Raw genomic sequence first — 26,143 nt, forward strand, 5'->3', positions numbered from 1 at the left:
GATTTTGGAGAAAATTTTTAAACCACCATACCTGGGTTGGAAGAAGGAGGCCATGCTCCAGACTTCTGCTAAAGCAGAACACATAAAACAATATTTTAATATTAACCATACCCAATAGGCACCCAATCCCTGAAAAACAGAATCCACTGATCAGTGGGAGAAACCAGAGCAAGGAGAATACAGAGAAGACTTGGAGAAAAGAAATTCTGGGTGCAGGCCAGGGGCAGCAACACAAGGAGCAGTGGGTACAGAACAGGGACCTTATGGTGCCTCCCAGGGTTACACACCAGGGGTGCCTGCATCACCCACCCTAGCCTAGTGGTGCTGGTGGTTAGGAGGTGTGTACCAGCCAGAGCTCCATGGTAAAAGACATGAGCCAGCTAGCAGATGCAAGTAGGAAAAGGGAAGACATTCTTCAAAAGCAGAGGGAGGGGAAAGAATTGCAAACAGGGGGCATAGAGAAGTGCCCGATGTGCCCGTAGGCTTAAACAGCAGGCTTCAGTGAACCTATGAGAGGGACAGAGATGGAGTTCCATGGGGGAGCTAGCATAGAGACAGCCAGGATCAGTGTGCCTCTCAAAAATGCTAAAAAAGTAGCATGCACTTCAGGGGCAATTTTGTCATACTCAGTTCAATTCCCATTTCTGCGACAAAACTTGAAAACACAAATCCAACAGACAATAAAGAACAACAGAAAAGGCAGTACAACAGAACTAGGAAAAAAAAAAAACAGAGCTACTCAGACATATGATGACCACATTCACTCATACACTGAGACCAGAAGGACAGTAGGACATCCCCTCTGCCCCATAGACCAGGTCTATGATCTCCTACGATCTTGTCTTTTGTCTCTCCAAATATCTGGACTCTGAAACAGAGCAGAACACCTCACTGTTAAGTCCAAGCTTCAGAAGCACATTATCTGGCAATTCTTAGTTTTGATTTGCAAATTTGGAGCCCTAACACTGAGCCTGGGGTCTCCTAGAGATCTTGCTGGGGCATCTAAATGTCATGGAGCTTGTGACCCCTGGGGAAAAAACTATAAACTCAATCCAATTATAATTAGAATGATCTATTGATTATCCGCTAGCAAGATGAACAATCTCTGATCCAAATCTGAGATTGTCAAGGAGAGGTATGGGGAAGAACTTTTAAAAGGAAAAAACACATGAAGAACTTCACTGTCTATGTAAGCAAGTAAAAACTGTTCTGTTCTGCCAAGTTAGGTGTTTAGGGCAACTCAAAACAATCTTTGGGTATTTGCATAAGCAATTTACAGAAGTAAAAAAAAAAAATCAGACATATCATAACAAGTAGATAGTCACGATTCTACAGTTTTGGGTGGGGAGTCCAGGTTACTAGGGACTTATCTGCCAGGGAGTGGAGTCAAAGATAAATGGCTAGTGGGTACCAAGATGGATGCCTGACATAAAATGGGGCTTCTTTAGCCATAACAATTGCTTTAGCAGCTCATAAAAAAATGGAAGAAAAATTCAAGTCAGACAATAAAATAAGAAAGAGCTGAATGGTGCATCCCAAGGACTTATTCCTGACCTGTGAGAATAATCAGTTCACATATACTTGTATCAAGACCTCTGTGGCCTTTCCCATATGTGAATTATTCCAAAGCTAATTCTAGTCATGATTTGTAAATAATCAGTAAATGCTCACAAACACCAAGGTTCCTTTTAAAAACATTACAAAGCCACAATCACTGCTTTGGAAGCTACTCAAAGGTAGCTTCCCAGATAGTTAAACTACCAAGTAGTTAAACTACCAAGTTCAGTTGCTTTCTATGTTTTAACATAGAAATAATTTAACTGCATTGTAGTTTTGTTGTATCTGGCTTCTCATTTAAAACATTTACAAGCAGTAGGCTCAAATGTAGAAAATAACATTTCACTCTGGTAAATTTAGTTTCTATCTCATTGCTTCTAAGGTTTCTTCTTTTCTCTTAAGTCTGATCATTACACTTATAGCTGATAGTTACCCCTTTGCATTAAATATATAAGTGTTTATTCATATGTTTTAGCAAATAAATTCCAATACATTATGTCACTTTCTCTACCTTTTCCATACAAGAGTCAGCCCATAAAACCACCCTAGAGCAGCGCACACAGCTGTTCATCACTTTAGCAGGTACTTCGGTATTCATGGTATAGATTCCTATTCAATTGGTCCTCATCAATAAGTGCTGAACTGCTTGGCTATTATAGCTAATACTTCAATGTATGGACTTATATGCTGCATGTTTATATAGTTGCTAGTGCATTTTGGGAATAGATGCCTAAAAACAGAACTACTTGGTCAAAATGCAAATACATAGGCCATTTCATTTGCTATCTTAGTCCTGTCTGTGAAGGTTTTTGCCTGGCCTTTATCCCTTTCTAAATGACTTAAATTCATTTAAACAGTAAGAAAAGTGTACTGCAATACTGATTTGTTCAGATTTTCAACACAAGAATTTCTTGTTTGAAGATATATATCTATGTGCATATGTCAGTTTCTTTCTTCTAGTTTTTTCTGCCTGGATTGTTACAGACTGTGAGAGATACAGTATATAGGGGCCCCATATGGACACAAGGGCATTGAGTAGATATGGTCACTCTTCCAGGAAAACCAACTGATTTACCTCATAGACTGTCCTTAATATAGCCAAACCAGTCTCCCTGCTGTGATTAAATTATAATTAATTGTTGTCCTTTCTAGGAGCCCAAGTGGGACCATGTTTCCAGGGCTTTAATCTCAGATAAGAGAGGGGTTTGATTGTGGCCCAGCCAGTTGCTGACTCCATCACCGTGTAAGCTCAATTCCTGTTGAGAATGAACTGGGACTCATCATGCTGACCGCACAGGGTTATTGCTATGATTCAGAGCACTTGGCACGCTGCCTGGTGAATGCAAAGCATTATAAAGCATTCATTTTGTCACTGGTGTGGCCTCACTGAGGGCAGCTCTTTATTATTTATTATTATTATTATTTATTATTTATTATTTATTTATTATTATTAATTATTATTATTATTTATTATTTAATGACAAAGGTTTCTGTTGCCAATGAATTTTCAGTTGGTCTTCTCTATGCCTTTGGACTTGGTGTGTTTCTGGACCTGAGCCTCAGAGAAAACCTTCCGTCAACAAACTCAGCTGCCCTAACCCATTCGTTACACCTTAGTTCAGTGCCACTGTTAGTCAAAACTCAGTGAGCAGTGTCAATTAGAAAGACCAGCGACTCTTCTAGGAAAGTCAAGTATGCAGATAAACTAGGATGGAAGGAAAAGATTTCAGAAGGAGGGAGAAAGAAACCTTAAAATAATTTCATTGCCTGAAAAAAGAAATCAGGAGAGCAGAGAGGTTGAAGGCTGAGAGAGGTAAGAGCTGACGCAAGGCGATGGGGTTGGGTAGAACACACAAACAGAAGAGAACGGAAGGACCTGTGGCAAAGTGGTTCAGATGGAGTCAGGTGGGGTGAGGCCATCAAAGGGGCTTACACTGGGCAGCTTTTAACTTCCGCTAAGATGAAGGGATCAGTGAGCGAAAGACTTGACCTCAATGTTTCAGAGTTACAATAGCAGTGGGAGTTGGTGGGCTGAGGAGAAGCTCTGAGGACCCACATCTACTACAAGGCTGACCAATGTCCTGGTTTGTTTCTGTATGTTTGGTGGTCTGTTTGTTTATTAACTAAGGTTTTATAGTAAATATCAGTGGTACAGGTCCACCTTGTGCTTGTCTGAATTTTCTATGGAGAATAACAACTGCTCACAAAAAGTATCTGTTACGAGTAGAGTCACCTTATACACTGTCCTTGCAAGAGCTCTTTTCAGATTAAACAAAGGGAGTCTGTTAATCTTATAAGCATGATTTGAATGGTAAACATCTGTCCTCAAGGCTACCTTTGCTGTTAGCTTTAACCTGAAGTTCTGATACATGCGTGTTATCAGCAGGTTAGGGTGGAATTGCTTTATGCCGAATGTGTCTACTAAATCTCAAAGTCTATCATGAGATGTGCTAGGATCACTGAGACCTTTCTTTCTTTTTGAATACAGAATCGGACAAATTATTACCATCAGAGCAAAAGTGACTAGGGCGTTCAGTACAAGCATGGAGGTGAGTGGCACTGGTTCCTTTCCTCTGCCTGTTAGGGCCCGTGTCGTCAGTGCTTTCAGAGAACTGCTCAATGCTCAAAGCAAAGCTGCCATCTCAAAAGGATCCTGAGTTTCAGAAAGCCCTTAAATCTCTAGTCAGATGCACAATCGGATACTAAGGAGCTGGTGTTCCCCATGGCTCAGTGTGACAGCAGCTACCGTGGGATACACGCAAAGTTAACATGCAAGACGGAAGGGCATTCTTGTTGTGCTTTGAAAACTACAGGTTCTATTTCTTATTCTTGAAATACTATTACCCAAACTCTGTCTCCATCCCCTTACACACCTCCTTCCCTTACAATGAAAAATAGTCAATAAAAGGCCTCGAAGTCTTCTGTGGGCTCTATGAATGTCTAATGCTTGGTGAGATCTGCCTAGAGAGAACTCACAAGATTCCTAGCAGTGTGGGAGAGCTGAAAGTATCCACCTCCCACTCCCTAATGTGATGCAGGTTCCTCAGAAGTTATTCTGGTCTAGCTTTGTGAGATCCATGCTATGCGTGCTCAGATTGATATCAACCCAAAGACTCAAGAAGACTGTATGCATATTTCCAGAACTCTCTCTTTATTTAGCTATCTCTTTTCTGGTACTCTGCCCAGCAAATTTCAGATCCCTTGATCTGTTTGCTTTCCATTTCTTCAACTCAGCAGAATTGGGTTTCCCTTTTGGTACAGGCATCTGGGAATTACCTTCAGTGTGAGAAGGCGATATTAAGTTCCGATCCTTCCCATCTAGTTTTCTTCTTGTTGTCATGGAGTGTAACTCCAGTCTGACCTACTCCCCCCTAACACAGTGAATTCCCCATGCCCTGTCTCTGGGCACTTGTCCATCACACTTACCTCAGGTCACTGTCCTGGTAGCTGATAGTGTCTGAACTTTACCGCTCCAGAGCTGCAGCTATGCTTTTCTTGTTTGATCTTTTATTTTATTCTTCCTTGTCTGCTTCCCTAACATGAAAATCTATGTAGGTGAGGGTTATTTATAGAAGTGAGGAACAATTGGTTTATATTTGGTTCATTATTATCCAGTTAACTTAAGATTTGCTATGCATATATTAATCTCTGTTTTAAGTTAAGTGACTTAAAGTGAGTCATGGGTTATTGATTCTTTTTGTACGCGGTGTTCCTGGAGAGGATGAAGAAATACATGCACTTTATCATTCATTACTCAGTGCTGAACTGAGATACCCAGCTTGCCCATTATTCTCAGAAGATAGTGTTGCTTATCTGGCTGAGATATGAGGAGAGTGTTTATTATACCAAATCTGAGACTTCTTTCCTGTGGACTGCAAGTCTGCAGAGCCAGCTTCAGGGCTCTTCACACAGAGGGAGAGACGCCACTGCAGCACCCTCGCAAAACGCTTCAGTCACTTGCTGACTGCCCCGGAAGAAGATAAACCGAGGAAACCGAGCTGCAGCTAACATGGCAATTCTCTGCCCATTATCATGGTGTATTAAAACCTACTGACTAAAGGTTTAAAAACAGTGGCAGTTCCTCTCTCTGGCAAACTGTCTTGTTCTTTAGAATCGATTCACCAATAATATGATTTTCAAATGCTTATTGCAGCAAGACAAACTTTTGTTAAACATTAGGATGTAGAACTTCAAATGCAACATGATAAATTTATAATGTCTGTAAACATTGATGTGCATCTCACATACACACTAAAAAGCACACGAGCAATATTACATATATGTGTGTAAGTCTGTGTGTGCACTATTACATTGTGTATATGTAGCATAACCTATGTGTATCTGGAAGGAAATTAACTTAAAAGTTAATAAGTATTTTCTCTAGGTAATATATTTATATAACATACTCTAAATAGCTAGATCCCACATATTTTCCATGATAATTGTGTGTATTCCTAAAGTCAGAAGAGTTTCATTTGTCATAGTATATAGATTGTCACTGAGATAGTAGTGTCACAAAGATAAATTAAAATGCTTATGTTACTTAAAAACTGAAAGGCAAGCTTGGAGACGTGTGTGATGCAGTTGAATCTATTATCAGGATGACTGATGGTTTGTTTTTCTTCCCTGCAGATCAGTATCAAGGTCATAGTCCAGGACAAGTTCACTGGCGTCCAGAAACTCCTCTGTGTGGCTTTCTCTACGTTTGTAGCTAAACCCATTGGCAAAGAAAAGGTACATTTTTTTTTTTTTTAATGTGAACAGACACCTTTCTTGTAAGCTGGGGAAGAGAGGAACAACTGCTTCAGAATTACTTTTTTTCTTACTGCAAGACCCACTTGCTCAAGATATTTTTACTCATTGATAGTTATTGGTATTATTCTGCGTTGACATCATAGAACTGAACAAGAGCATCTTTTGAGAGGAATACCTTAAAGGAAAAAAAAAAAGGACCAAATTTAGGAAAAAGGAAAAATGGTGTTTTAAATCATCTGAAAGCCATGTCGTCTTCGCAAAAGTATCGCTTACTGGGTTAGTTCTTTTTTTGGGTTATGGAGTTTAAAATTAAGTTGAACTGTTTTTGTTTTGTTTTGTTTGGTGTTTTTTTTTTTTTTTTTTCAGGAAAAAAATACATCAAGGAGTTCAAAGTCATGGTCCAATCATTTTTGTAGATTTTTCAGGAAAGCATCAAACTTGCTGAGTCAGCGAAGTTTAAAAGTAAACTTTAGGACATCGGGGCTGAAAGCACTGTTGGAAGAAACACTGTGTCCTCCTACAATGCCCGGCTCCCAGCCAGCCAGAGCCCAGGCCTACCACAATTTAGGATGTCACGTTTCTTTCTATTGCTTCTATTTAGGGGACATTTGAAACACATTTGAAAAATGGTGTAATTCAAATTATTGTGTGAGTATGTCATTCAAAAATCAGCAGAGAGTACGCAAAGTGGCTTCTTCTAATCACTTCCCAATGACAAGATCTACTGCTCACACCTCCTCAGGGCTCTTCCTCAGGGTGCTTCCTATGCCAATGTGGCTGGGACAAGGCCAGGCTTCCACTTCAGCCAGCAATGCTCTGCCGTTGCTCCAAACCTGTGCTGCCGGCACAGCCAGGCTAGAGCACCGCTATCCCTGGCTGGCGCTGCCGTCCCTGGCTGGCAGGTGACGCCACAGAATTTTGTCCCCTGGAGTACTCTCTATACTATATGCCTCTAATTAAATGTGCTGCTGGAAAATCCCCATTGTCCAAGGACACTGCTTTCCAAACTGAAAAGTGCATCTGCTACTTACGTTATCTAAAATGTGCACCTTTCGGGCCATAAATTGGACCTATTAAGTCTTGGACAAAACATCACAGAGACCCCATGTTTATGAAAATCTCAGCAGAAAGAGAGGAGGTCTTGCCAACCTTTATTTTCTTCTTGAGTCTCAAAATCTTTAAGCTTTTCAGAATAAGGGTGTTATGAGACTGGGTACAGAGTTTCCCTACTTGATATCAAATGACAGGAGGGAGGATTCGTCACCATCCACTGCTTTATCCACGGGTAGAATCTGTCTTTTTCCCTTCAACCCCAAATGTCTCATTTTAGATTTAGGAACAATTTAGAAATAGGCACATGCTTGGACATCTCGGTCCCTTCTCTATAGAGACAAGAACTGGCTTCCAAGAGTAGCTCTCAGAAGCCACCTGTCTCCCTTACGATGCTACTGTAAGTGGCTACTTCAGTCAACATAAACTGAAAAACATCTTCCCCAGAGCAACTGATTTTCCAGTTGGTAGTTTCTCATTCGGTAGCAGATCGTGTAGAGAAGTGTGAAAGGCTGTGGTTTGGTCTGCACCACAAGAAATTGCAGGATCTCTGTCCAAAGTGAGTTCATTTCAGGATAAAACTGGCAATGATTAACAAGATTTGGTTCAACAGTTAAACAAGCCAAGTAATACAAAGGCCTCACACGACTGAATTGTATGGAAGGAAATGAGAAAAGCCACCTTCAAAGGGCTTCAACTTCCAGGCAACACTTCCTCTCAAGTTCATTTTCAAGCACAGATAATATGCTTTGTGGACGAGGACTCATCATGATGAATGCAAGGGTCTTCATTTCCAGGGAGCCTAGGTATCAGTCTCCCAGGCCACTTAATATATACTGCTGCACATGCAACCAAACTGTGACAACGCAGAGCTACTATTATTGTACACATTCCTGACAAGTGAGATAGGCAACTCGGGCAGTCACTGTCAATCAATCAATCACTGTCAAGTGACTCAGGCAGAGTCACTGTCAATCTACACATGCCAACAACCAAGATAGGCAACACAGAGAGCTTTGGACTTTAAACAGCACATTAGGAGTCACTAGATTTTTCACCCTTATCTGGGTGAAGGGTCAAGTTCAGACTGGAAGTATCCTGGAGCTGATAAGACCTTTTCACATAGAGTCAGCACATGGGCATCTCTGGTGGAGCTGGAGCTTGGACCTTGTTGCATCCGGGGTTTCTGGAGGGCAGCTGAAGTGTTATAACATATTGATTCTTTGTTTGCCTATTAGACATTGTTTTAATGAAATCTCCATACTTGGAATATCTCTTGGTACAAGATAGTTTTCTCTAGAATGCCTTTATTATCTTCCCTTGAAGTCTTAATTTTGCAAAAGACAGAAAAAATTATAAAAATTCAATGACATTATAATCTCACACCGCATTTGCTGATTTTATATTTTATAGAATTTTTTATTCTGTAATTCCACTAAAAAATTATAAAATGAGAAAAATAATCAAGTGCAGTTTTCAAATGAGAAAGAACAAAGCCCATTTTGTCCTTTTAATTGAAAACACTTGAAGAAAGGTTTTTACCAGAATGTTTCATGGAATCGCCGATAAACACTCCATTTACTCGAGTCAAAAACATATGGTATGGCATCTGCTTTTGCAAAATTCATATCGGGCATCCATAATTTAAGGAGGCAGTGAATGATGAAACTAAAGATAAACTTTCTTCCTCTAGGTTCACTTAAAACCTGTCCTGCTTCAAACAGAGCAAGAGCAGATTGAGCACAACCTGGCTTCGGAGAGAAGGAAAGTCCGGTTGCAGCATGAGACCACCTTCAGCAACATTATGAAGGAAAGCAGCAGGCTCAGCGGTGAGTAGGTCTACACACTGGGTCTTTCTATGGCCGTGGTGCAGGAGGAGGGCTTTCCTAGAGCACGTGTTCTCACAATGCAACTTGGATGATGCTTAATCTGTTTTTCTGACGTACCCAGGATGTAGAAAAGGAAAGGACTGGCTATTCAGAGTATACACGATGACCTAGGCCTCTGGGATGGTATTTCTCTAGAGGAGACAGTGATAAACAAGAGATGAGGTCTTGGTGGTTATTAACAATTAGCATTGCAGAATGAGGGGGTGACAACCATGGCACATTGATATGAAACTTCACAGGTCACTGTGCACTTTCTCATTCAGGACCTTTATGAGCCATATGCATTCTCAACAGAGAAGGGAACCCTAAGCAGAAGGAACCTGCTGAAGATGCCCTCTGATAAGAATGGAGGGGAAAGAGCTTATTAACACTTCCTAGGGCTTTCTACACTGATGCTGAGTTTTATGGGATACACATTCTTAGCTGTCTGGCAGTGGTTTCCTGGGCTCCTTGATGTCATAGCTCCCTTATAACTCTGCTGACTTGCTCTTTTATTTGACTCCAAAGAAAATCCCCAGAGAAAACAGAGCAAGACATGAGATGGGGCAAGCCACTCCTGGGGACTAGAGAGTCTCACAGAAGTTCCAACTCCTCTGACTCTGAAGGAGGGCACAGAAAAAAAAAAAAGTGAGGTGAAGGATGGCAACAGGCCAGGATAGAATAGGAGGAGGATGAGAACAGAGAGGAGAAGGGAGAGTGTCAGAAGTCTGCTGGCCAGGAGGCATTACCAGGGTCATGGGACAACTACACAGGAACCCACTGGATAGGCGAGAAGATGGATCTACTTTCATCTTTATGGCCCTCAGGGTCAATGGGCATTGCTTTCCAGGACAGTAAACTTCATTGTGATTCCAGGCTGGCGGGAATGGTTGATATGGTAATTGTTGAAGTAGAAGTTGGCTTTAAGGAAAAGAGTGTTCAAGTTGTTACTCTTCACAATTCCTGAATGCTGGTGTGATTTGCTGACTTCATACAGAGTGATAGTCACTATCAGTTATGTTTTTGGAGGTAGACACTTTATCATCAAAGAAGATAATGATAAGAAGAGTCTCTTTCTTTACAAAGATGGTCTCAGTTCCAAGATGTGTTGTAAATTCATTTTTCCTAAGGACTGAAATATCTGAACCATGAGAATATCCCTAAGGCACACCAGACAACCATTAATAAAGAACAAAGTCAAAAGAGGCAATCAACCCAAGTGCTCTTCGCCTTCTCCCCATGAAAACTCCAGGAAAACAAATGAGATGTCAAGGTCCCTTCTGCCTCAGGAAAATTCGGGTACTCACCAGGGCTCTCAGTGAGTCTGCTCAGTTATCCTGCCTTTACCCATCTTCCTTGCCACATAGTCATTGCTTTTTAAAAATCCCTCTGTTATTGGGCAGTTATACCACCCGAGTTTTTAAGGGAAATGTAGAAATAAAGTCACAAAAGAGCCACAAGATTCTTTGGTAATTTTAGAGGAAAGTTCTAAAGTCCGTGTGTACTTATCCAGAAACTTGCAAGAATTTGCTTCACCCTCTCCAGTTATCACATCAATGTCTCAAGGATAATTTTCCAGGCTTTTGACTTGAAAACTCTAGAGCAAGAGTTTTCATGAGGAAAAAGGCAACCCTGGACTAAGCAAGAGGCTGGCCAGGTGATCTTGTGCTTTCTGGAGGAGCTGAATGTGGATGAGCTCACGGACTGCCCTGTGGATGTCTGGCTCCTTCACACTCAACATCAATAAACAAAGAACACATTGACTGCTTATTTCCACCTAGGACAGCTGTATTACATGCCAACCACCTGCTTGCCCACAAGAATGCAAAACTGATGCAAGACCTTTGCACTTGAAAAATTCATACCCTACTTGCAGACTGACTCATTTCAAAATAATGTAGACAGTGATTAAAGAAGTGTAGGGTCAGATTCTATGGCCCAGTGAAGGAATGCTGAAGGGTTTGAAGAGAGACCTAGGGAGGAGCTGCAAGAAGTAAGTTGAGTTAGGTAAAAGTCTCATGGCCATTTAGTGCCCTGGCCCACGGGGGATTTGATGAGACCCTAGGGAAGGGGGTGAAAGAATGAAGGGACAAGAGACACAAAGAATGAAAGCAAGTCGAGGGTTTTTATCAAGCTCTCTAACTTTAATTTCAGGTGGCAGGTTATAAAGACACAGCAAAACAGGAAGTTTAGACAAGGATTGTTGCTTAAGGCTATCTCACCATCATGTCCTCATTGCCCAAAACCATCTCACTACTCTAACTGGCTCCCAGGAAATACCAGATGTTCTGAGACCTGTGAACTTTCTTCTTCTTCTTCTTCTTCTTCTTCTTCTTCTTCTTCTTCTTCTTCTTCTTCTTCTTCTTCTTCTTCTTCTTCTTCTTCTTCTTCCTCTTCCTCTTCCTCTTCCTCTTCCTCTTCCTCTTCCTCTTCTTCTTCTTCAATACGATATTTTATTTATTTACAATATACATGCCATCCCCTTTCCCCATTTCCTGTCCCTAGAACCCCCATCCTATACCCCCACCTCCTTTTGATTACTTGCATGTAATAAGGTCAGTTCTAGGTTGAGGGTCTAGCAATACAATAGATGCAAATAGTCGAGGAACAAGCAATACAATAAACACAAATAGTCAAAGAAAAAGCCAGGCATTAAACCCAGTTACGTGAACACTCCTGTGATCACTGTTTCTAAAGGCTTATCAGGATTACCAAAGTATCTGAGCCTACTTCCCTATCCTAGCCCAAGGTCATTTTTATGTCTGAAGCCTACTTCCTTGTTCTAGTCTAAAATTTAGAATCCTGTCTAAAATTACTTCTTTGTTCTGGCCTAATATTTAGATTCCTGCCTGAGATTATTTCTTTGTTGTAGCCTACAATTTAGATTCCTACCTGAAATTACTTCTTTGTTCTAGTCTAATGCCAGATTCCTGCTTGAAGCCTACTTCCTTGTCTTTGGCCAATGTCATATTCCTGTCAAGCAGCCCCTTTCCTTGTCCTTGGCCCATGTCAGCTTCTTGCCAAGCAGCCCCAAAGGCTCTCTACCTTTTCCCCTATTTTATTTCTTTAACAAGACTGAGCCTGTTTTAGGTCCTTCTGACAAGAATGCCTTCCTTACCCATCATGGAATATGCATTATCAAAGGCAATGCACTTCTGTCTTAGACTGGTAAGGCTTTGTGCAGAATCTTACCCGTCCTTGGCTTGCCAGCTTGTTAATTTAATAACTTTGTTTGGGGGTCCATTTTGAGGTTTAAGCCATGTACTTTGGCTGCCAACATGTTGATATTATTAAAGATAAGCTTTAACACAATGGGTAGGAATAAAAGTATTCCCAGGACAAGAAAGGCTAGCCTGATCAAGCTATGTATGCTATTCCTGAGGTTTGTCCAAAATAGAAATAGTGAGCTCAGGCCAGTATTTCTATTGGATAATTTTATCAGGATTATCGGCAGCATCAAAGGTCAACAGAGCAGCATTCTTTAAATTCATAATTTCATTATGCAAAGTTAACACACCCAGAGAGGTATTAGGATTATGCTCAATATCCTACAGGTGTCTTTAAACTTTTTTCTAATTATAATGAAAATCATTGTGAATTTCAAAAGTAACACTACTACAATGATATTTGTCATGACACTTGGGATGGCTCCTAACTCGTGAACCCTGAACCTCCTTCAGATAATTTGAATGGGTTATAGAGCATCATTTGTTGTGAACGTCCTTTCTTAACCTTGTACTTTAACTAACTAGGTTTTCCAGAACAGAAGGTAATTTCATGAGGTTCTCTTAGAATAGCAGGTAATTTCATGGGTTTGGCTCCCAGCATCTCCTCCCTTTTAACAATTTTTAATAAGGATGGCAAGCTAATGCAGACATTAAGAGAGCTCATCAACAGATGAGTGGGCATTAACCAGACGGGGGAAGTATTGACCTGATCCTCCCAGTATCATTTGTAATGGTGTCTTTTGTGGGAGGAGAGGGTTATTTGTCTCTTAGGCTGTGTAGGATATTGAGGATCCTAGTTGGCCTCTTTGAAACACAAAAAAATCATCAACACCAACCTCTATGCAGTCAGGTTTGTGTCATGGGGAACTCAGAAGCGGACAATTTGGGTCCTCCCTGTGTGGTACCTCGTCATGCACCCCTTGCAGGTACCCACAATGTGTCCGTGCCATGCCAAACCAACATGCACAGATCTGAGTACTATGCAGCTCCTAAAGGAGCTGTGTAATCGCAAGGCTCAGCCAAGCCTCTATCAGCCAGATCAAGTCTATGATAATGTACTTGTAGAGGTTTAGATGCCATGGAGTCAATTTGTTGTATTACAAACTCCATGAGTCTTTTAAAGGCCCAAGGGCTGAAAGCCAAGAGGAGAAGGGGACTGACCACGGGGCCCAGTATAGAGGGGAGAAAGGTGGTAAGCCAAGGAGAGGCAGAGAACCAGTTTTTAAGCCACCCTTCTTCTTGTTCCTGCTGTTTCTTTCACCATTCTAATCACTCTCTGATTTTGGCCATACTATCTCTAACTACCCAGTGTGGTCAGTATAAAAACAGCATTCCTCCTTGAGGGAAGCACAGAGCCCTCCTCCCCTTGCTGAAGGAAAAGCAGAAGAGGGATTTTTCCAGATTAGTGATGACAGTCTCTAGCTGTTCGATGTCCTTGTCAATGGCTGGTCAAAGTTCTAAGTATTGCAAGTCCTGAGGCCAGCATCAAGATTAGAACCTCCAACAGCAAACACCATGGGTGGCTCATTTTTATCTGGAAAGGGAAAAAGAAGGGAATTCTCAGAGAGATCTCTCTTCCTTAGATCTCAATTGTTATTTATTTTATGTACAATTGGGTCTGGCTTTGTGGAGGTATCTATTTGTTTCACCAATCTTTCTGACAGCTATCTAGTCACACTTTCTTTGGTATCAAACAGACGTATCCATCCTCAGCCCCATATGAAAACTGGGTCTGGACCATTCTATTTAAAGGTAAGAAAGTCCTTCCACATAACTGTGGCATAGTTTTTATTGGTCTCAAGGTACCAGAGGCAATAGGCAGCAAATTTGCCATAAGTGTCCAGATTTAGAAAATTGAGAACTAACAAGGCATGATGGAGAAGAATATTTTTAGAAGACCCCTTCTGGGGGTACAACTCCCCCTCTTTTGTTTTTTAAAAGCCAATTTTTTTAGAGTTCCTTATAAAACCAGGGCAGAGCACAAGTAGCTGCTCCTCCCACACTCGGAGAGTTATGAAGATATTATTTTAAAGTTCCAGGATATCTGTTTCACAATACCTTGTCCTTGAGGATTATAAGAAATCCAGTAATATGGATAATATTAAATTGTCAATAAAACATCTCAAATGTCTGACTGCAATAGCCAGTTCCATTATCTATCTTAATCTGATGTGGAACACCAAGCATAGAAAGATAATGTAGGCAATAACTAATTACATTTTTAGTTGTTTCTCCTGTTAAAGCAGTTGCAACTAAAAAACCTGAAAAGGTATCAAATCTCATGTATATGTTTTAATTTTCCAAAATCAGAATTGAGTAACATCCACTTGCCATAATTGATTAGGTATAAGTCCTCAAGGATTAACAGCAGTATGAAAAAAATTGAGGACACTGAGAACAAGTTTTTACAATTTGACTTGCACACTCTCTAGAAATACAAAATTATTGTCTCAAGCTATTATTATTTTGATGATGTAAAGAATAAGATTGTATGACCAATTGTATCTGTAAAGCCTATAGTCTTCCTGTTATACAAATCTGCTGTGGCATTGCCCTGGTGTCCAGGCAATCCAGTATGAGCTCTTAAATGTCTTATAAAGTTAAGAAAAAGTACATGTATCTTAAATTAAGCTGTATTTGTAAAATTTGAGAATTAGCAATATCTAAAAAAGGAACAATTTCAAGCAATTATAAACCATGAGCTATATACTGGCTCTGAGTATACAAATTAAAAGCTTGTGGCTACAGCACATAATTCAATTATTTGTGCTGAAGCAGGGGGAAACTCAAGAGAATGAACATGTGATCCAATTACATATACTGCCTTTTCATTAGATGGGCTGTCTGTAAATACAGAAACCATATTTTCTATGGGCTGCATGTGTAAATTTACAGGAAATACAAAAGCATGCATAAGGGAAAACTGTAACAACTTATCTTTTGGATAATGATTATCAAATTTGTCTAAAAAGTTGGTCATGTAATAAGCCAAATATCAGTATTCTTTAATAATCAATTTAATTGTTGTTTGGAATAAGGAATATTTCATTAAGTTTTTTCTCAAAATACTTTTGTGATCCTGACCTACAATTCTGTATTAACACAGCAACAGCTTCATAACAGGGTGTTAAAACTTTCTTTGGAGATAAAAAAAAATCTGAATCAACATTAATGGTCCCTTTTGCCAGAGAACTGCTGTGAAACAGCCAACAACTGACCAGTCTGTATAATATATCTGTTGATAACTAACAGCTTACTGTACTTTCTGCAAAGCTATTTCTCCTTCATCAGTTAATTGTCGAGGGGAATTAGGATTTGTATCCCCCTTGAAAACATCAAACAAAGGCTTAAGGTGAGGTCTTAGCCAATTAGCATCTCCTAGAAGCTTTTGAAAAATAATTTAAAGTAAGTAAACTATCCTTTTTAATTTGAATTTTCTGTGCCACGATTTGTTTAGGAATATAACTGAGGTCTCAAATATTCAAAAGATACTGCCTTTGAATCTTTTCTGGAGCAACAAGCACTCCAAAATTTTAAAGCTCATTGTATGAGAGCTAAGGCTTGCATTAAAACTCCTTCAGAGAGATCAGCTAATAAAATACCATACAATGAATAATATACACTGAAAGATTCAAACTCCTAATTTTTTGTATTGAAGCAGCAACAAATTTTTTATATAATGCAGGGCTATTAGCCATTCCTTGAGGCAAAACTTTCCAATGATATCGCTTCATGGGCTCTCCAAAATTACAAGCAAACTCACCGAATGTAAACCTCCCACCTTCACCAGGATATAAAGGAATGGTATAAAAACAAACTTCTAAATCTATAATAATTCTATATGTATTTCCTGGAATGACAGCTGGAGTAGGCAAGTCAGGCTGTAATGCCCCACAAGTTTCATAAATCTTAAGTTTGAACTTTGTTTTGGATTAATTGAATAACCAATTCCTTGTAGCTGAGTGAGAGTTCCAGATAAAGGCCAAGTTGAAGGCCAATCTTGTCCTCTCTTACTCTTTGAGCAATTCTTTTATTAGCAGGCACAGCTATGCCATGGAAGGAAGCAGGCATAATTTCAATTTCTCCAGCATAATCATTGTGTATAACTCCTGGCCCATAAGCTGTCTGTCATGAATGTCTTTGGGTCTGAGGCTGACCTTTCCTCCCCAAGGAAGAAACAAGGCAATAAAAAAATTCTGGAAAACACCTTTCTAGGGGCTGGTCAGGGTGACCATGACAAAAGGAATGTCACACAAATTTCTGCTGAGCCCACTCTGAGCTTTGTCTTAACTCAAACATAAATGTTCTTAATCTGGGCCTACTTCCTGAGGCCTGGTCCAATGATTATCCTTCCTGCACTGAGGACAGATTTCAGGAGAATGGTTCTGCTGTCTGTCTATGCCTCTATTTTTTGGACAGTCTTTCCAAAAATAACCTATGTCCCCATACTTAGAGCATTCCTTATCACCTCAGTGCTGTGAAAGCATGGCTTGGACTGTAGTTAGCATTCTCATAAGCCAATTGTGTAACAAAAGGAACTCCTGCCTAAGGGTCTCTAAACATTCTACCAGCCCTTTTAGCAACCTATCTACAAATTTCTGAAATGGGTCATCAGGGCCTTGTTTGATTGCAGATAAAACTCCCACTGAGATCTTGTTTTTCAATTTTGGGGGGCTAAATTTGCCTCTACAACTGTATCTAATAAAGCTGTAAAAGTGGCAGCAGGGTTGTACTATGCTACAGCTGTTTTTAACTCTTTTATTACTCTTGCAATTATCTCCACTTGTTCAATTATCTTCTCAACCATAAACATGGGTGAGTCAAAAAATCTCAAGGTCACAATTGAACTGCCAACTGCAGTCAATGGAACATTGGCAGTTTAAAGATATTTTAAAGTTTCTTTTGCAACATTAGAGTATAACCATAATTTTGGAAAATAAAATCAATTTTTAACAATGCAAACAATCCATTTTCTCTAAAATCAACACCAAGTGCACTACTTTCATCTTACAAAGTTTGGCTGTCAGTTCTTATATATGAATGCATGATAGTGCAGCTTTTGATATCTCATTAAAGAGACATTGTTTAAAATCTTACCCTTTATACATCTTGTTTCTGAATGACTCCAACCCTGAGTTACCAGTTAAGCCAACTTTCTGTTACCAAAGTTGCAAATTTTTAATCATACCCAATAACTTATAGGCAAATAATTTATAACCAAGACATGCAGAACATTTTTATACTTTTAAAACCAGTCAGAAACAAAATGAAGTAGATGTACATCTTATATATTTTATCCAAACAAAATTTTCTTACTTTTTCTAGCTGTAATTTCAAGAGAAAAGCACCCTGTCACTTGTTGAACACAATAAACACTGTCACAGAGATTTTTCTAGGAAAACCAGCCATCAGTTCCTTTACCATAGAAGCCAAAATCTGCTGGCCTCTTTCAGAGTAACTTATGTTAAACTAAATCAAGGGATAGATAGTTAGTAGGTAAAGTTTTAACCATTTTTTTTCTTTTGAACATGAAACATAGAACAATGATCATTCAAACAACAAAACAAAAGCAGACAATTACACGTGGACAGATTGGCGTACCAAGGACAGACAATAGACAGAGAAAGCAGAACTAAGGATTCTGCCAGTAGGAGCCAGAGAGAAAGCAGGACGTCTCCTGATTTTCTTCTGCTCCTAGGAGGGCTCTAAAATAGCCCTTCTCTTTTGCTAACACAGCTGGAGAGAGGACAACTGCTTTTCTGAAATTCTTTCTCTCTCTCATATTCAAGGTCTAACTTTTCATCTTCTTCTTAGGAGGTGTAGTGTTTTCTCATCAATAATCCCCTCTTGGGGAAATATCACCAATAAAATTAAAGAATTTTTAAAGATCTTTTTGCTTAACCCTTATTCCTCGTGTCTTGAGGGACTCCTTGAGACCCTTTAAGAACAAATCATGTTTGCTTAATGCTTGTCCCAATGATTGCGTTGCTTTTTCTTACCTTAACCGGATCAGTCTCACAGGTGGGTGACTGTGGTGATCACGAATGTGTAGCTCTTCTCTTTTCTCTCACATTCACGATGATAACTCGAGCCTTATGCTTGAGGGATGTCCATGTAGAATCAACATTCGATTAGACCCCAACCCAAAGGCCCTACATTAGGCACCAATTGCCCTGAACTGCGGGGGATTCAATGAGATCCTAGGGAAGGGGGCAAAAGAATGAAGGGACAAGAGACACAAAGAATGAGAGCAAGTCGAGGGTTTTGATTAAGCTCTCTAACTTTAATTTCAGGTGGCAGGTTATAAAGACACAGCAAAACAGGAAGTTTAGACAAGGATTGTTGCTTAAGGCTATCTCACCATCATGTCCCCATTGCCCAAGACCATCCCACTATTGTAAGTGGCTCCCAGGAAATACCAGATGTTCTTTAAGTTACTGGAACCTGAGACCCATGAACGTCCTTTCTTATCCTCATACTTTAACTGACTAGGTTTTCCAGAACAGCAGGTAATTTCATGGGTTTGGCTCCCGGCAATTTAGTGCTTGCTTCAGTTTAGTATTAGAGATTATTTTTCAAGTGCTTCTCATTGATTTAACTTAACCTATCTGAACATAGATTACCCTATATTCTTCTCAATGAAGCAACTTTTAACCTAACTGTCCTATCAACTTGATTTTCACTTTGAAAATACTACTAACTCCCATGTCACTAATGATACCACAGCCCTCAAAAGCAATTTTTCTTCAAGAAAAAACAATGGGCTCTGACATTGCTGATGTGATAGGGCAGGTAGTCTGTCTACTTCCAGCCTTAGGTCTCAGGGAGGCTGTTTTAAATTAGAAAACATATTCTAAAAGAAGGTAGAACTAGGGAATCTATAATGTCATAATATCAGACTGATTAAGCACTCCTCATCCTTTGAGGTGTGAAGGAGAGAAATGAATGCTGTTAGAACATTAGCCAAGGTGGATCGTCAGCCTCTACATTCTCATAAGGAAAGTGGAAAGATGAGATTCAGTTCTGTAAAAAGATGATTTGTTGTTGTACTCCTGGATCACTGGGCGTCGGGGAGAACTAAGGCTTGAGCTATTTTCATTGCAATTTCTCAGTACAAAATCAGCCCCTCAGAGCATTGCCCTGGCTGCTCCCTCTGCATGGGCAGAAGGAAAACAGAAGCTAAGGTAAAGTGACCTGAATTCAGGTCAAAGTTCCTGATCTAAAAAAATACTGAACAAATGTGAAATTGACCAAGCAAGATGATGAAAGAGTCTATTAAAAACATTCTGTGGGCAGCCACTGAACTCGATCACTTGGCTTGCAGAATAAGGCATGTTTATCCAGACTCAGCTCTAGTCAGGTCTGTGAACCTGAGTTGTTCTCTGGACCTGAGGAAGCTCTGGTTTTTCCTCATTGATTGACATGTATCTACAAGAAGACATACTTCCACACAAAAGATACGTATCCTCCATGTACTTCTGCATACATGGCATAGCTGATACCCCTATGTGTTTAACCTGACTAAGGAGTGATTCCCCAGTATGTGTTACATGTCTTCACAGGAAGTGGGTGACTTTTATTTCATTACTCCTCAGAAAAGAAGAAACTGCCTAATTCTGTATTTTTTTAAACAACATTTCTCAGATTTTTAAGGCCCCTATTAATTTTTCATTTTGTAATTATTTTATAATCATTTAAAAATCAATAGTGTATGTGCAGGGTAAGGAATTTACAAAGCATGAGAAATCATACAGATAAGAGTAAGTCTTCCTCCGACCTGCAATGTATAACCATGTACATGCTCTGATAATGCAACAGTTAAATAGTTAGGCACTTGGACTTTTATCACTTTATAATATAATTTATAGGCATTTTTAAAGTAAACAGAGTTAATGTTTTCTTCTGGATAAAAAGATACCATTTGGACAAGGAGTATTAAACTGAAAATATCTCAATCAGCACTAACTCAACCTGTATTTAGAATCTCATCTAATAAAATCAATTTTGCAATCAGAGAGCAGGGAACGGTGACATGCACCTGAATCCCAGATACTCTCAGGGCTGATGCTGAAAGATTGCTTGAACTCAGGAGGTCTGAGCAGGAATTCTGAGCCAGCCTGTACAACATAGCAAGATCCAGTTCAGAAGAATACTTAGAAAGCTGAAAATAAGTAGAAGTTAGGAGAGGTTAAGATTTTGCGTGTTTTTTTTTAAATCACCCCGAAATCAAACCAACTTTGTTTATAGCAAATGTAGTAGATTTGATATCTGGGAAAAATCTACAGTTTGCTTGCAAGTCCATCTCAGCAGACATAAAGGAAGGGAAAGCAGTGACGTTAACAGAGGCTTGAGAACACAAAAGAAGCAAAGAGAGGTTATCCTAACCCTGGCATTAGCTCTGGGACCTGCAAGTACCCAAAGCCACAGACTGTAGAAAGACCCAGGTACTTATTTGTCTTAGGTGGAAGGATAAACCCAGAAATTATGGGAGGCTGTAATCCTCGAAGGACCCTGATGAGTCCACACCCCTTCAGAAAGCCCTGATGGGTGCCTTTCTGTTTTAGCAGTAGTCTTGGAGTGCTTATAATTCCCTCTGGAACCCAATCCCAAGATTCTCTTCTTGCAGACTTGGTGCTGAAAATCCACAAGCTGCCTGGGTAGAAGTGGATCGTGTGAACTTTGATGTAACGTGGATCGTATTCCAGTCTCGCTGCAATCAGCAACAGGATATAAAAATCCACTGTGGAGAAGGAACTTTAATTCAGCTTCAGCGGTTTCCTCAGATAATTTCCAGGCAATGGGGCTTTTTAAAAAATATCGTAAGGGACTGAATTCAGTAAGACCCAAAGATCTAGAAGTGACACCAGAATCACAAAGTATGAAGGGGGTCCATTAAGACCATTCATATAAGAAGATGGTGTAACAGGGGCACTGTAACTTAATGAGCAAGAGGGCTTGGAATGCAGCCTGTGCCGGAGTGCTTGCCTATCAGCCGTGAGGCCTTGGAGCCAACGCACAACAGCATTACATACTTATTTAGATGAGAAAGGAGAGAGAATCAAACGTGCAATTCAAGAACAAAGAGATGATCTAGAAAGCTTGACAAAGAAACTGAGAGTCTGTCTACCAACATATATGTGTATCTGGTCATGGTGGATCATGCCTGTAACCCCAGCATTTGGAAGGTTGAAGCAGGAGAATTATTGCAAGTTTGAGGCTGTGAAACAGGCCAGACATAGAATAAAACAATGTAAGGAGTTTAAGAACATCCTAGGCTACCTAGCTCTCAAGATAGAGAAACCCTCCTACAATTATATATATATAATATATATAATTGCAGAATAAGGCATGTTTATCCAGACTCAGCTCTAGTCATTTTATATATATATATATATATATATATAATGTATGTGTATATATACATATATATGTATGTATTTGTATATCATATATATATATGATATACAAATGACATGTATGTCTGTTTGTGTGTGAGTGTGTGTTGAGAATTTAACACTCATTAATTGAACTTCCAGAGGTGGGATAGAAGCAAATGATATAGATATTTAATTCAGAGACAGCAAGGATATTTAATGTACATATGAAAAGATGTTGGACCTCATTAGTACTCAATGAAATGCAAATTATAACCAACATGATATACTATTTCACACCCACCAAATTGGAGAGCTTGCATGTTGATAAGACTGCTTAAGCAAGAGGGGAGGAAGGAGACCTAGCATAAGCATCAGGTGTTTCTTGTGTGATGGAGGACGGTCATAGCATTTTCTTGAAGTAGCCTACTAAGAGTAGAGACCACAATGTGGGATGACTCAGCAAAGCCAAGTTCTCTGATTCATCCAACAAATCTTTGTTAGTGTTAGTATTGCAAAATTAGCCTGGCTAATCATTGTATACACACACACAGACACACACAGAGACACACACCACACAAATGTGCATGAACACACACATATACATATAGTTTTATTTGTGTTTGTACATGTGTGTGTGTGCAAGTGTGCATGAAAACGTGTGCTCATGTGTGTAGAAGCAGGTCAATAGTAGTATTTTCTCAATAACTCCCCACCTTAGTTTATTTGAGACAAATCTCTTACTGAACCGGAAACTCACCAGTTCCAGAGTCATCTAGACTAGCTGGATGGCAAGCCCCGGGGACTTTCCTCTCTCCTCCTCCCTGATCCTGGGTTTATAAGGTCACACCACAGCACCTGGCTTTGATATGTGGGTTCCAGGGGATCCAACTCAGGTTCTCAAGTTTGTGCGGCAAATGTTTCACTGAATGAGCCGTCTCCCAGCCCTAGTTACCACGTGTTTGCATAGAAGAAAAAAGGTGCCTCTGAGATCACTGACGTGATCCAGGATGGAATAAAAGTTAAGTGGGAGAAGGCTTAAAAAAAGGTAGGGGTGGGTGCAACCGACAGAAGGGGCGTGTGGAAATGCCCTGACTTCAAAGACAGCGTTCTTCACAGTAACTGATAAAAGGCCAATGTGGACAGCAAAGAGGGGAGGAAGCCGGGCTGGGGAGGCTGATGGTCACATGGGCTGGACCAGGGCAGAAAGCTTGTAGATCACAGGAAGGATCTGAGAGTTCATCCAGGGTGAGGGAGCTGTTGCCACATTTTAAGCAAAGGACTGAAATGATCAATAGAAGAATGGGAAACATAAAAGAAATAGATCATCAATTAGTTATGGTCTAAAAATCCCCTTATGAAGAGGAGCTAAAGGAGCCTAGAGCCAAACTCTGATCAACTAGAAGAAACTGCTCCCGGAACGGCTCATTTCCTGGTCATAGCAGCTGGGTTTATATGAACGCACTGTGTGCTGAGCCTGCTAACCTGGAATGGCCCCTGGGGGTACAGAGATCTTTCTCCTCCCCACAGCAGCATTCTGTGGTGGCCTCTCAGATTTCAGACTTCTTTATTTCAGTGACTTCACTGAAGTTTAATTGACACACAATAGATGGTTCATATTTAAAGCATGCAACTTGTGTTTGTGCATAGGCATACAACAATAAAACTATTATTATTATTATCATTATTATTAGCAACAAAATGACATGCTATCATCAAAAGGTCTACCCTTCTGTGCCCTCCCATGTCCTTCTCCACCACAGAAGGCTCCAATTTAAATGGAACTATTATTACTTTCATCAAAATTCTAGTGGGTTTGCTAGACCTGTCTCTTAAAGGGCCCTTCTGGTCCATTAAGCTAAACCTAGAACACCGAAAGTAGATGCTTTCCAGAGGTACACCACTCTGCAGAACCCACTCACGTCCTTGATATAAGGCTTTAAGGACAACATCATTATTTCTGAAAGTGTCAGAATTGTGTTTGCTGCAGGGAAGCAGAAGTCCAGACAAGGTCCCGTGGCTAACGCCACTGTCTCTGTGGTCACCTCACAGATGCCATTTGTAATGAAGCAGAAGGAACGGCCACCACCATGGGCACCTCCGTCCAGAGCATCGAGCTTGTCCTCCCACCCCACGCAAACCATCACGGAAACACGTTTGGCGGGCAGATCATGGCATGGATGGAGACAGTTGCCACCATTTCTGCAAGGTTTCAGAACTGGCCCCGGCATGGGACTGGGGGCACAGAAGTGGTTTGAAGTGTATTTCCTTTTAAAATTGCACAAAACCTGTGAAATGTATATTTCATAGCCTTTCTTGCTTTGTGCACCAACCCAGGCAATATTCTTCATGAAGGAAAATGTGGGGGTTTGATCTCTGGATAAATTAATTGGACAGGGAAGCTGAGGAACAAGTGTGATCAGTATTGGCTGCCAGTTGTCATTGTGCCCTACCCCAATCCACAAGTCACAGTGTCCTAGGACTTTCATCAGGAGATGTCAGGATGAATGTGACACTCAATGGCAACAAAAAGTATTAATTTTCTTTGGGAGGGATTTCCACTGAGTACAAAAACCATGCCAAGGAACCATCTTCATGAAATACCCAGTGTGTTGTGCTAAACACCAAAGGTTGTGTGCAGATCTTCTCCACACAAGAGGAGTTGTCTACTTAGATAACAGGTTGCTTGCTTGTCTAGGGAAGCCATTCCACTACTCAGTTGTTTATGAGAATACTGTGAATGGTCATTGCCTCCTTTCTCCCCCACCTTGCTCCCTTAGCCGCCTGTGTTATGGGCATCCCTTTCTGAAGTCTGTGGATATGTTTAAATTCCGGGGACCATCCACAGTTGGAGACCGCCTTGTCTTCAGTGCCATAGTCAACAACACCTTTCAGAACAGGTAAAGCGCGCTCTGTGTGCACACTTTGAGAGTCACGCATAAGCTGTATTCTCATTTCAGTTGTGGAGGGCAGTGTAGGAGCTACATCACAACACCTTCGAAATACGTTTAAACTCCACTCGGTCTGCGAATACACACGTTAGTCTTTGGTTCTGCTGTGCTCTCTTCACACTCAGGAAATCGTAAGCAGTTTTGACCCGTAAGGTTCTGCGACATCCAGCTGGCCCAGGATGGTTCCAGTTGGTATCTGCCATCCTAACATATATACTAGCTCTTTCTGTTAGCATCCATAGTGCGCCTGCTGTTTACAACAGCGGGTCCAGACTATATCCTATGTATTTTTATTATTTGTAGTGCATAGTGTAAAGGTCTCACATAGTACTTTCCATTTTTTTCTTTTCTCTTTCTTTCTTTCTTTCTTTCTTTCTTTCTTTCTTTCTTTCTTTCTTTTTGATGTAAAATAAAGGGTGGAGGTAGCTCTGTTTTCTGTCCAAAGTCAGCCTCCATTCTTTTAAACCATAGAACTATGGTTTTTAAGGAAGAAAACATGATTTGAGCACAATATAATTGACCTTCCCCATTAACTACATATGTCAATGGATGTGTGTACCCATAACATCCCAGTGGGAAAAGAAAATGCCTCACCCAGGCAAACCTGCAGTACTGTCCTAGTGGGTTTTAGCAGTTGTACGGACTTGCAGACAGAGAGGCACCAGGGCCTTGTTGCTTGGTGGAAGGGGAGGCCAGCCACGCCCCAGTTCTCCTTGCCCATCATCCTGCATCCCCTTTGCAGTGTGGAAGTCGGAGTGCGTGTTGAGGCCTTTGACTGTCAGGAGTGGGCCGAGGGCCGAGGCCGCCACATCAACAGCGCTTTCCTCATTTACAATGCTGTTGATGACCAGGAGGATCTCATCACCTTTCCCAGAATCCAACCCATTTCAAAGGTCAGTTGTCACGGCGGCGTAAGCTTCAGTGATCAGACCCGGTGGGCACAGAGTTGCGTGCAGCTTCCCACTGCCAACCATCTCCACAGCTTTCAAAAGAGGTTTGCTTTCTTCCATGCCCAAGTCCAGTGGCCCTTCCCTTTTCCTTTCTTTCCACATCTCTCTGGTGATGGGTTGTAACAGTGAAAGGCCCAGGTACCTCTCTCTATAGCTGCTGTGTGGCATATGGTTTTCTGTGTCCGCTGGTCCACTGCTGTGTGTGTGTTTGGGGTGGGGGTGGGGCATCCTGTTCCGGATGCTGCACCACATTCATGAGAAACCTGTCCTCTCATCCAGAAATCAACTTAGTGCTAACAGTCATCTCCTCTAAAAACTCCAGAGTGAAATCTAAGTGATTTTAGTAGCGGAAATTAAAATACTTTCCACTTTGAAAAGGAAATAAAAGGTGTCAAAGTCCCCTAGCGGCTC

At 40.6% G+C, this 26,143-nt stretch overlaps 1 protein-coding gene across 1 annotated transcript in view; it reads left to right on the forward strand.

Moving 5' to 3' along the window:
• The window catches only part of Acot12 (acyl-CoA thioesterase 12), a 49,203-nt gene that overhangs the window by 11,176 nt on the left and 11,884 nt on the right, over positions 1-26,143 (forward strand). The window contains exons 3-8 of the mRNA XM_076927131.1: positions 4,046-4,106; positions 6,190-6,291; positions 9,056-9,191; positions 23,884-24,040; positions 24,612-24,731; positions 25,525-25,675. Coding sequence (XP_076783246.1) covers positions 4,046-4,106; positions 6,190-6,291; positions 9,056-9,191; positions 23,884-24,040; positions 24,612-24,731; positions 25,525-25,675 — 727 coding nt within the window. The remainder of the gene's footprint in view (positions 1-4,045; positions 4,107-6,189; positions 6,292-9,055; positions 9,192-23,883; positions 24,041-24,611; positions 24,732-25,524; positions 25,676-26,143) is intronic.

The sequence above is a fragment of the Arvicanthis niloticus genome, chromosome 29 (genome assembly GCF_011762505.2).
Source record: "Arvicanthis niloticus isolate mArvNil1 chromosome 29, mArvNil1.pat.X, whole genome shotgun sequence".
In the NCBI taxonomy this organism is placed as follows: Eukaryota; Metazoa; Chordata; class Mammalia; order Rodentia; family Muridae; genus Arvicanthis; species Arvicanthis niloticus.